The 12359-nt window shown below is 35.4% G+C and overlaps 1 protein-coding gene across 1 annotated transcript; it reads right to left on the bottom strand.

Moving 5' to 3' along the window:
* Positions 1 to 1147: 1147 nt before the first annotated feature.
* LOC100893418 (myelin P2 protein) lies at positions 1148 to 11187 on the bottom strand. Its single transcript, XM_003725819.3, has 4 exons — positions 11009 to 11187; positions 6907 to 7079; positions 6300 to 6422; positions 1148 to 4763 (listed from the first exon to the last, which is right to left on the bottom strand). Exons 1-4 carry the CDS (start codon positions 11082 to 11084, stop codon positions 4701 to 4703), a joined length of 435 nt encoding a protein of 144 aa, XP_003725867.1. The 5' UTR covers positions 11085 to 11187; the 3' UTR covers positions 1148 to 4700.
* Positions 11188 to 12359: the final 1172 nt, after the last annotated feature.

The following is a 12359-nucleotide window of genomic DNA, read 5'->3' as shown; positions in this document are numbered from 1 at the left end:
GGTTCTTGAGATAAGGCGATCACGAGCTGTTTTTGCATACACAATGTGCGCTGTGACCTTTGACCTCGTGACCCCAAAATCTAATCAGTTCATTGGCTTTGCAAGATACATACATGACCAAAGTTTGGCAGGAATCCATCAATCGGTTCTTCAGATAACGCGATCACAAGCTGTTTTTGCATACATAATGAGCCCTGTGACCTTTGACCTTTGACCTCGTGACCCTAAAATCTAATCAGTTCATCAGCTCTGCAAGATACTTACATGACCAAAGTTTGGCAGGAATCCATCAATCGGTTGTTCAGATAACGCGATCACAAGCTGTTTTTGCATACATAATGAGCCCTGTTACCTTTGACCTTTGACCTCGTGACCCAAAATGTAATCAGATTGTTTTCCTATAGTGATACACACTATCACTAAGTTTGAAGTTTAAATCTCCAGTGGTTCTTGAGATATCATGATAACAATCTCAATGTATGGAATTTCATAAGTTGACCTCTGTGACCCTTGACCTTTGACATACGTGCTCCAAAATCTAATCAGATCGTCTTCCTATGGTGATACATACTATCCTTAAGTTTGAAGTTTAAATCTCAAATGGTTCTTGAGATATCGCGCTAACAAACTCAATACAAGGAATTTCATAAGTTGACCTCTGTGACCTGTGACCTTTGACCTACGTACTCCAAAATCTAATCAGATCGTCTTCCTATGGTGATAAATACTATTCCCGAGTCTTAAGTTTAAATCTTAAATGGTTCTTGAGATATTGTGATAACGGTCAAACGGGACGGACGGACGGACGTACGGACGGACGGACGTACGGACGGACGTACGGACGTACGGACGTACGGACGGACAACCCGAAAACATGATGCCTCCGGCACCACCTTCGGTGGCGGAGGCATAAAAAATATATGCGCCTTATACACAGGTGTGTCTTATACACGGAGATTTACGGTACAGTAAAACCTGTACAGTATATTAAAGGCACGAAAATATAAGAGGGAAATTGTAATAGATGATTGACCATTTTACCTTGTTATAATTGTGTATCAGGAAATTTCGGCGAAAGAATATCACTGAATATATAAAATGAATCAACACACAAGACTCTAACATATAAACAGAATGAACAAAATTGTCTTAAAACTTCCATTGCTTTTATTCTGACATTGTCCAAATCCAGATGTAACACTTTAAAATGATCTGCTCGAGTCTGTTTGACAAATCGATACACAGGTACAGTATATGCCAATTTGACTGCATATGTTTGAAAAGACCAGATACCAGTACATGGACAATTTTCTGCATAGCAACAACACTAACTGCAACAAAAGAACAGTGGATCATTTAATTATTGCAAATACTGGACCAACAGGTATACTGAGATATAATAACATCACAGTAATATACTAAGATTGACAAGATTTGGTTTATTTATTCATTGGCAAGATAATATCTGATCTATTTTCAATAACAACAAAAATTCCAAGATAGCACAAAATTTAAAGAAAATTAAAGCCTTTTCATTTATGGTCACAATTTACGATTTTCACAAGACTAAAGCTGGAAGCACAATTGGGAAAACGGATGGAATGCATACAATAATCAAAATGAGCTTGATATATTTCAAACATGTACCTGCCTCTAAAGTTTTACAGTCGAGCTAAAAGCTAAAACTTCTAAAACAAACACAAGTGTCAAAACTCTAATGTTATTATTGGATTAAATTTGATTTTGAATCCATTTTTTTCTCAATTACGTGAGATATCGTGAAGCCTAGAAAAGTAATATGAGATATCTTCCACTTTATGGGCAGCAAAGACTTCATTCTGCAAGTTTCCTTAACCACATGACCAAGAATGTATACATCTCAAATCTCACTTTGCTCAATGTTTCTTTCCCATACACAAAGAATATTTTAAGTAGACGGCGAAAAATATATAAATGCACTTGCATTCATTTTACTTTGTTTTGTTTCTTTTCATACATTAAGTATATTTCAACGCACGTCCAAAAAATGGAAATATATTTTACAATCACTTTACATTGTTACGTTACTTTTGCATACCTAAAGCATATTGTACTGGCAATCATATATTTGATCTAACATAATAAACTTGCTATGCGATTTTACTTTACTATAATCACTACATCGCAATGCACATTAAAACTACATGTAGATCAAAAACACAATGCATGCACATTTTCTAAATGATTTCAGATGTATAACAACTTACAATCATATCATACTAAATATTGCAACTATATTGGCTAATAATTGACACCACATTTTCTACACAATTTCTAATTATCCTTCTTACGATCATAATGTACTGTCTATGGCAGCGATTTTGGCTAGTATTTGGCAGCATAAACATCTACTAATGGCATTGAGTCATAAGGTTACCCATTTCTATTTGAGACAGTGGAAATGTGGCATAGTTTTTTCTCCCTGAGAAAAAGACAGATTTTTTTTTTGCATTTCACAGAATCATTGGTGTAAATATCAAACAAATTGAAGAAACCAAACCCTGCACAACTTCCACCTTTCACACTGCAATAAGTAGTAACATTTTTTGATATTTGTTATTTTTGTCTTCTTCTGTACAAGTGCATGTAATACTGGTGATAAATGAAAATACAATGTATACTTCATAAGCCATTACCACTCCTCGATGTCAAAATGAGGGAGGGGAAAGTAAAAGAAAGAGAGAGAGAGGGAGAGGAAGAGGAAATGGAGGGGAGTAGGAAAGAGAGGGGAGTAGGAAAGGGAGAGAGTGAAAAAGAGGGGGGGGGGTTAAGGGATTTTAATTTTTTTTAATAGACAAGATACAATGGGACAACACAGAGAGGTAAAAAGAGGAAATGAGTCGGAGCGACTTTAAAACAAAAAAAACTTCCTTTTCTACATTTAGATTTGGTACCATTGCTACATTAATGGTAACTATTGTTACCATCAGTATTCTAAAAAGGAAAAAACATTATTTATTGTCATATACATAGAAGAGTGTACTCCTATTTTCTTTCATGTGTTCATGATCAGTTACTTCAAACTGTCGTCACTACTTCAGCACCACTAGCGCCAATGATCACTTAAACCTTTTGAATATTGTACATGCTGAATTGATTTTGTTAAAAAATGTATGGCAGTATTTAAACTGAGATACAAATCTGAATGTAAAATGATTTTTGCCAATAAAAAAAACCACAGACTGTTAATTAGTAACTTAATCAAAAGTCCATGATCTCATAGCAGTCTTATTAAATCCATACAGATTTGTAACCTGTATGTAGAGTCTTCTTCCTATTTGAATAGTGATAATCAATTGATAATCATTGTGTCAAAGTACACTATTTTACCTGACTGCTTATCATGATATCATGCATGGGTCATCAGACTTGATGAAAAATCATCTACAATTAAAGCACCAACATGCATATATATGCACAAACGGGATAGGTGTCTATTGAACATCACGATCAGCACTTTTTCCTATGCCCTCTTTCATAAAACTTCTTATGAATAACAACTGCTAATACTATATGACAAATTTTCTCTCTCTCAATGCAATGATTTCAGTAGCTTATAACAGTTAATGTAACTTGTTATTGATAACATGTTTTATGAAAAAGGGCCCTAGCTAGTCTTCCTTTTCCCCTTGTTCAACTATCATATATTTTCCATTGATTTCATGTGACGGATATCATGTATCATTTTATTTCTAGATAGTCAATTCAATTTTTGTTGAATTCTGTAAGATTCTTACTTTTCATCAAATCAGATTTCAGGATTACCTTTAATACACATATCAATTAGAAGGAAGGGTGGCATTGTCAGCTTGAGATAGGTCAGATTGATTAGGAAAGGTCCTCTAAATTTAGAATGCTTTCAGCAAACACAAATAGATAACTCAAGTGCACAGTGTACAGAACCCTTCAAATAAATTACAAACAGATTTCTATAACAGGCTTACAAGGCAGTGATATTGACTTCAAGCTCCTGAACAAAATATATGATTTGAACAAATTATCCCCCGTATAGCAAGCCTCTCTCTCTGCTCACGACAAACGTCCAGATACACCAATTTAAAATAGTACCTTGATCTAGTTAAAATCATTAAATATCAATTTAAACCCAAACCTACCTTCCAAAATAGTCCTTGCAGATGCACCATTCCAGAACAAGATTATTTCATAAAAGTGAGGAAGCTTTAAACTTAAGCACCAACAGGTTTTCTACTTGAACTATCCGGGTTCTTTTAGTTAAAGAAACAATCATTAATAATCTGCCATTTTAGGCTTAGCAGCATATATCATAAGAATCAATATATATGGCAAAGATGACAATATATTTATGTCATTCCATCAGGGAAAAAGAATTTCAACAGTTTCTAATATTATAAAACAGCATGTGAACACAACTTCACAAATGTACATATAGAAGCATTCAATCTGGCAGGATTAAAAAGATAAAAACAATAGAATTGGCAATGATGGCAATTGAATGATGATGGTGTTTTCCTGATTGCAATAGATTTTGTTCCTCGTTGCACTTTAAGAGGCAGTAGATTGTGTTATCAGAGGCTGCTCAAGACCATAAGGCAGCCATTGTCCAAGCTTGGGGAGACATGATCCACAGGAGATACAAACATGGTGTAACGGAATGTAAATCATGGAATAATTCTGGTTCTTTATGAAAGTGGGCTCGTTCTCTTGTAGAGACGAATGCATTCAATATCCTTCAATAAGCATGTCTGTATGTGGATTAAAGACAGAAAAATGATCATTTTATTATTAATAATAATAATAATAAATAATAATGTTGGATATTTATATAGTGCACATATCCACCCTGCAGGGTGCTCAAAGCGCTCCAATGTTACCCTGGCTCTGCTAGGATATTAATTTTGGTGCTCACAGCATTAATTAATTATTCATATATACTTCAGGGTGAAGGTGAAACTCCCATGAATCATTGTAAGCATCATGTTGAAGATCGGTCAATGTAGTGGTAATATATTTATTTGGGGTTCAATTTTGCCACATTACAAATGGGAACTGAGAAGGAAAGTCCTTGAAACTTAAAAGAGGAATTAAAGATTCATTTTCAATACTATATTTCCTCATATTACTGGTTGATATTTGAAATCCACACTTCTGTACTTCCTACGTATTAAACCAGATATCTTCACTGGCTTGAGATGAAAAATAACATTTTATAAAGGAGTTATATTTCTCATCTCAGCATGATTTTCCTGTTGTAAGTCCTTGCCTTCTACTAGGCACTTCCTACAAATATATACCGGTAAGTTTCTCCAGGGGAAATAAAACTCCCTTGGCAGTCAATCAAATGTTATCTCACACCTCCAGACAGTGAACATCAAATGAATATAGCACATTCATATAACAACAGAGGGAAATGAAAAAATGTTAATTATAATTCAAGAGCCAGAGGGAGTGACTTCTGGGTTAAAAGTATGAAATAATCCCCTCCGACTCTAAAGCCGGAGACGATATATCAATATGACAATACGGAACGAGGAAATGTGAATCACAGAATAATTTTTTTGTTATACAAAATCCTCTTTGCAGCCTACCTGTTTGTGACAAGATCCAAAAGATGTTCTCATTATTAAACCTCAAAATCAATTTAACTTTTGAACTTCCCTTTGGGTTACAACAGGCAATGCAGTTGCCTGCTTTGCAAGCTGAGACTCTACATGCAATGTAACATTTTAACAAATATAATGTTTCGAGTAGGCTCCTATATAGGCAAGCTTCCTGATAGATGGATGTGTCACAAATATTGAGCAGATAGACTGTACATTAAAGGGAATATGGGGTGCAATCCAATCTAACACAGTTCAGATCCTGTCTTGTCCATTTAATCAAGTAAAATCAAATCAAATCAAATCAGTTTATTGAAAGAAAATCCACAAATATACAAGTAAGGACAAAAGAAGAATGAAAACAGGATACATATGTATGCAATTATGCATGTATGAATAATGGAAAAAGATGATCATCATGCCATTGGGATTGTGTTGTAAACAATGTGGTTGCCTCATGAATGCCTTGAGGGGCAATTAATTGCCCTTTCATTGTTCTTGGTCCCGTTTCATAAAACTTGTCATCAGTGACAAATGACAGTTTTTGTTATAAGCTACTGAAATCCTTGCTTCTGATTGGTTGTCAGCAGATTTGTCACTGATTTTTGTCATTTGTCATGGAAAAAAGGCTTTGTGAAACGGGTCCCTGGTGTTCTGGCTAGCCCTAGCTCATGTACTTACCACTTTGAGATCCTTGTTCGATCCTTCCAGCTCCCTGATGTAGGTACAGTCCTTACCATCTCCTGCACTTCCGATGGTGGATTCTTTCTGTACTAGCTTGCCATCCTCCACACACACTGTCGACTGTCGGCGAAAAGAAAACAGAAATATGATTGTTTCCTGATGTTCCAAGGCAATGGAATGTATATTCAGGCAACTATTAAAGTAGGTCAAAAGTGAAAAATTGTTGTTTGCCCGGCTTGGGGCTTGGGCAAGCAATATATGATATTTAAAATGTTGGAGAAGTGTTCATTTAGCAAGACAGAAGAGACAAATCCAACTAATCTGACTGCTGTTTTTTTTCCAATTAATACTTAGAAACCCCCCCCCCCCCCCAATTTTTTTTTTTTTTTTTTACTTGTGCACAACTGTAGGATCTACATGAAATTTTAGAGTTTTGACTGACTGTAATTCTAAAACAAAGTATGGATGAGATGCATACGCATAGTAACAAATTATGTTTCACACAGAGCCCCCCCCCCCCTTCCCCCAACAGGCAGCCCCTTCATCCTTTTCACAAAATTTCACAGCAAAGATATGTAAATATAGGGGTCGCATTAGAACATACCTTGACCTTCCTGCCATCTGGAGTGGTGGTCTCGAACTCCTTGCCGACGTCGAACTCCAGCGTGGTGGTCTTGAATGTTGAGACAGAGGTGAAGGTGTAATGGTCACCTTTATTCGCGATGGTCAGTTCAGGGGTCACTTGGTTACCCATCTTTCTGAGGAAAAAATTCACTCCTGCAAGTGGAGGAAAAAAAATAGTATGAGGGAAATAAGGCGATTCTGCGCAAGATGTCCTGTATGACTCAGTTTGTCTGTTTGGAGCTAGAAGGGCATTAACTCTGTGTCAAGTGATATGAGTTAGTGTTCTTCTGGTACAAAACATCAAAAATATATAGTATTAAATGTACTATGTCCCTTTTGCAGCCAACCTCAAATGCTGTAGAACTTTGCAGGAATTATGAATATGTCATGTATGTCCTATCTGTGAAATTTAAACGTTAGCAGTGTCCTCATATTCAAATTATGCAAGGAAACCCGTTTACTTGCTAGACTTAACTGTCAGACACTATTGAGTGACTGACTGGCTTTTTTTTCTTCTTTGGTAATAACATACATGAAAAGAGTTTTAAAGGGTACATGAGCATTTGTCTACATCAATAACCCACTTCTTGTGATGGCCAATATTAAACTGATTGAATCTTTGCGCAGCATAAAACGTATGACCATTCGGTACAATTGTCTGAAAATCAAGACTATTACTTTTGGGCTCTATAGCCCTAAAGTCGATTTGACAACTAATAGTCGTTATTTTCCCACTTGAAGACATTTTCAAGCCCCACCTTTTTTAAGGGAAGTTCTAAATTAGTATTATCTTTCAATTTTCAAATGCAGTGGAATTTAACTTTTTCGTTTTTTTGGCCTGCAAATGGGACATACATGTAGTACCTTTAAAACAAATATTTTGATATGAAAAATAAATAATTATAGTGCCATCAGAAAGAAAGAAAGATTTAATAATTAAAGATTTTAAATCTTCAATAAGAGATTTTAAAGCTAAAGACCAGTTATGGTCATGCAATTGCATTGTGAAAGAAACGTTGTGAAATCGATCAGAAAAGGTTGATCATCTACTATAGATGTACTGCAAGGTTCTGGAATCATCAAAATGATAAGAAATTTGGCCAAGTCTTCATAAAGTTAGAAGCACTGTACACAGAAAGATGTATATGGGACTACACACAGGTGTGCGACACGTGCATTTCATATCTCTCAACAGGCAAGAGATACACTAATTTACCAAATATATCAATTAGTAGGGCGGTTTCCCGTCAACATTTTTACCATCATGTAATATTCAAAACATATTCTTTCACATGATTGGTAATAGGAGCTTCCATTTCATTTTTTGAGATTGGGGCGTTTCCAATACTGGTCTTTACCTTTAAATCTTTAGATGGAATAAAAAGGGGGGAAATATCTTTTTTCTTATGAAGTATCTCTCAAAGAAGTGCCCTACATGTAAATACCTGATACTAATCTAACCAGTCTACATTGGACATATAAAATAATACGGCGTTAAAATAAATGAACAATGATAACGCAAACTTAGTAATGTGCCAAATAATAATAAAGGTACATTCCTCTTGTATTCAAACAGCACAGTAATCAGAAACAAAATCCTATTATATGTATTATACATTAGAGCACTAAAATAAATCTCAGCAATGCAACTCTGATAGTGATCCTACTAGCAGATAACACAATTTAAGACTATATCCATCTAAGCTTAATACCCCATATTGCATGATAAAGGTTTCAAATGCCAACTCATGCATTTGAGTACCGGTATCAGATTCATACACTTCTTCTTTTAATACAGACCTGATATCTACCAGTACATGTACATGTATGTTTAGATTTACAACAACAATTTTAAAATATAAACATTTTGACTTAGAATTGAAAATAAGGGAGATTAGTAATATTTGAAAATATATAGGTAATAGTACACTCTGCGTTCATAAGCTGTGTAATAGCGGTGTTTCAAACTTGACACATGGCTTGGGAAATGGTGAGAGCGATAAGAGTACAGATAGAAGAGAGAGAGAGAGAGAGAGAGAGAGAAGAAGAGAAAAAAAGAGAGAGAGAGAGAGAGAGAGAGAAAGAAAAGAGAGAGAGAGAGAGAGAGAGAGAGAGAAGAGAGAGAGAGGAAATAAGGGAGAGGGGAAGGAAGGAAGGAGGGAAGGAGTGATGTTTTAACAGGAATAGGGGGCAGAGGGTCAACCTGTAAGTGACCTTGTTACTTGTATGAGCAGTCAGTACACCTCGCATGACGTACAGGAAATCTCTCAAAGTTAACCCAACAAATCAATTGAAGGACTTCCTGACTCATCAACAGCAAAATGTCAATGTCATTAACATCGACTTGGTTTATCAATTCCGCAATACACATAGTAAAATCATCTTTTCCCCAATAGGTTTGATTAACCAGACTGAATCACATGATAAATCTAATAAGATTTTTATCTCACACAAGCAAGATTTCTTTTTTTTTCCTTGCATTTTCAAAGACCAAATTTCCCCAGAGCTCTCTTTCAAGTCTTTTTAAAGAGACTTTTCTGAGCTACATGAACTTTGTTTCTGGCTCCCATAGACTTTTGTTACCATGTATAATGTCAACTTGGATTCAGTAAATTTAGTATTTGAAAACATAGTGTGTAGATGGAATATCTCAGGCTGGGGTAGATGAAAATGATAAGACTGCTTTATTTAAAAATAGGAATTGAATGACAAATAAGCTGCTTTCTTTAAAAAGAAGGGCACTCTATACATGTAAAGACGTATTACTATTAGAAACTTGATCAAAATATGCCATTTGAACGGACTTATGCCATTTGAACAGACTTATGCCATTTGAACAGACTTAAATGCCATTTGAACAGACCCTTAAATATACACATCGCTCGTGCGTCTACTGAAGCTGGGCGTCTGGCCAGGCTAATTTGGCCTATGATTTTATCTTTTATGAAGTCAATGTATGATGGAAAAATGACATTAAATTACTCTTTTTGGCAAACGATAAGCAACAAATCTGAGTGATCATATATGCATGCTCATCTTGTCTGATCCAATCAGCACCATCTCCGATATAAATATCATCATCATCATAGACTTCATCATCATCATAATCGATCACCAACGTAGAAATCATCTTCATCATCATTGACATCATCGTCATCTTCATCATCATCAAATCACCATTAATGCATTACCAATTTATCATCATAGACATCATCTTCGTCATCATATCATCTTCATTTAAAGCTAAGGACCAGTTATGGTCATGCTATTGCATTGTGAAAGAAACATTGTGAAATCGATCAGAAAAGGTTGATCATCTAGCATAGGTGTACTGCAAGGTTCTGGAATCATCAAAATGATAAGAAATTTGGCCAAGTCTTCATAAAGTTTGAAGCACTGTACACAGAAAGATGTATATAGGACTACACACACGTGCGCAACACGTGCATTTCATATCTCTCAACAGGCGAGAGATACACTGATTTACCAAATATATCAATTATTAGGTGGTTTCTCGTCAAATTTTTTTATCATCATGTAATATTCAAAACATATTCTTTCACATGATTGGTAATAAGAGCTTCCATTTCATTTTTTGAAATTGGGGCGTTTCCAATACTGGTCTTTACCTTTAACATCATCTTCATTTAACATCATCCTCAAATCACCATTATTATCATTGACATCTTCATCACCATTATCATTATCATCAACAGACAAACTCATGATCATCATCAGTATCACCTAGATCTAGGTCTAGATCTAGGTCTATCTACATCAACACGATCATCATCACAATCGTCACCACAATACAATCGTCATCATCATGTAGACTCTACTACCAATAACCACCACCATCACCATCGCCATCACCAGGCACCATCAACAATCACTTGACGCAAAGTCAATTACAATGAAGTTCGGCGGACATCACATTCACAGTAACGCAGCTCTCAGTTCAGAATTCAGACTCCTAGAGCTGACTGCTACTCCACGTCCACTCTGATCGAACGGGGCGGGGCCCCGAGGCCGAGGAAGGCCATGTGATGTCATTAAACTCCACAATTCGTATTCAAGCTTACCTAATGCACACATGAATTCATCAAATTTTTCGCTTTTAGCGAGTAAGTACGTCCCAACGAAATCTGGAGATGCCATTTTTAGCTGTCAAATGTACCCTAGCAGACGATAAAATTTAAGATTCGCAGGATAGACGGGTTCTATTCAACTTGTGTAATGAGGCAAATCACACTACATGCAGCTAGATGTACTGTACTTGCGCGTGCGCTGTATTATAGTATGTCGTATATTTCTACGCGCGCGATGCGCATGTGCGTGCCTGTGAGTCAGTCTAGTCAAATCAAAGATTGGTACGTGGGGGAGGGGGGGGGGGGGGGGGGAGGGGGGTACGGTACCTGTCATTTGGAATTTATGAATGAATTTGAATACCTTAGGTGTTAAATACTCAATAATGCTGTTTTTATTCATCAATCATTTGACTCATGTCTATGAAAATTACCTCATATATATTCTTTTGCAGCTAGTGTAAACGTTCAATTTTTGTAAGAGCTATATATATATATAGCTGCTATCTCTCCTCCCTCGATCCACATTCTCTCTGTTAAAGTTTACACTTTCACTGATAAAGCTTTCGAATCTCACAGTACATAATATTGATCATTCCATAAACTGATCATTTTATAAAGAAAGCTGCCAGCTGTTAATTGATTACTTCATGATACATGTAATATTAAATTAAGTACAAAATCATTCAACCAATCAATGTAAATCAACTAATTTGATCAAATCCATCAATCAATCAAGCAAGCAATCAACACACAAGTAAGTCAACAACCAATATATCTCTTTCAAGCAATCAAGCAGTCAACAAATAAATCAACTAATCAATCAATCGAAAAACAATTCATAAATTTATAGTGGTACAATATTATTTTTTTGTTTGCCTGTTTAATTTGCCAAATTAATTTTGTTTTATCATGTACTGTACGTCGCCTTTGTTTGTGGTTTTTGTTTTTGTTTTTTGTTTTGGTTTGTTTTTATATATAAAATATCAAAAATAGTTATCATTGTTCTGGGGATTAGCCTCGACAGGCCCCTGGCCTTTTGTTGGTCCCCCCGCCCCCCCACATGTTTTTTTTTGTTATATCTCATGTATATTTAGTTGTTCTGTGTTTATGGACTTTAGATTTTGTTTGCTATTTGTTTCTCATAATATTATTGTTTGTTAATTTTGTATTACTTTGCATTTTTTATATGTCTGAACAAGTATGTTTACTTGTTTTTATGAAACACATGTGGAAATAAAACTTGAACTTGATCTAATTCTATCCATCAAGCAATCAAGTAGTCAACAAATAAATCAACTAATCAATCAATTAATCCATTCATTTATTGATGGATCTAATTCTATCC

Source organism: Strongylocentrotus purpuratus, unplaced genomic scaffold (assembly GCF_000002235.5).
Source record: "Strongylocentrotus purpuratus isolate Spur 01 unplaced genomic scaffold, Spur_5.0 spur5_scaffold_2, whole genome shotgun sequence".
In the NCBI taxonomy this organism is placed as follows: Eukaryota; Metazoa; Echinodermata; class Echinoidea; order Camarodonta; family Strongylocentrotidae; genus Strongylocentrotus; species Strongylocentrotus purpuratus.
Note: the sequence above shows the minus strand (reverse complement) of the source record. Positions and strands in the feature narration are given on the sequence as shown.

Coding starts and splice junctions, on each gene's coding strand:
- LOC100893418 (XM_003725819.3), bottom strand. CDS start 11,084: ATGGCATCTCCAGATTTCGTTGGGACGTACTTACTCGCTAAAAGCGAA. Junction 7,080..11,008: donor TGAATTCATGTGTGCATTAG/GTAAGCTTGAAT, acceptor CTCCACTTGCAG/GAGTGAATTTTTTCCTCAGA. Junction 6,423..6,906: donor CAGATGGCAGGAAGGTCAAG/GTATGTTCTAAT, acceptor TTTCGCCGACAG/TCGACAGTGTGTGTGGAGGA.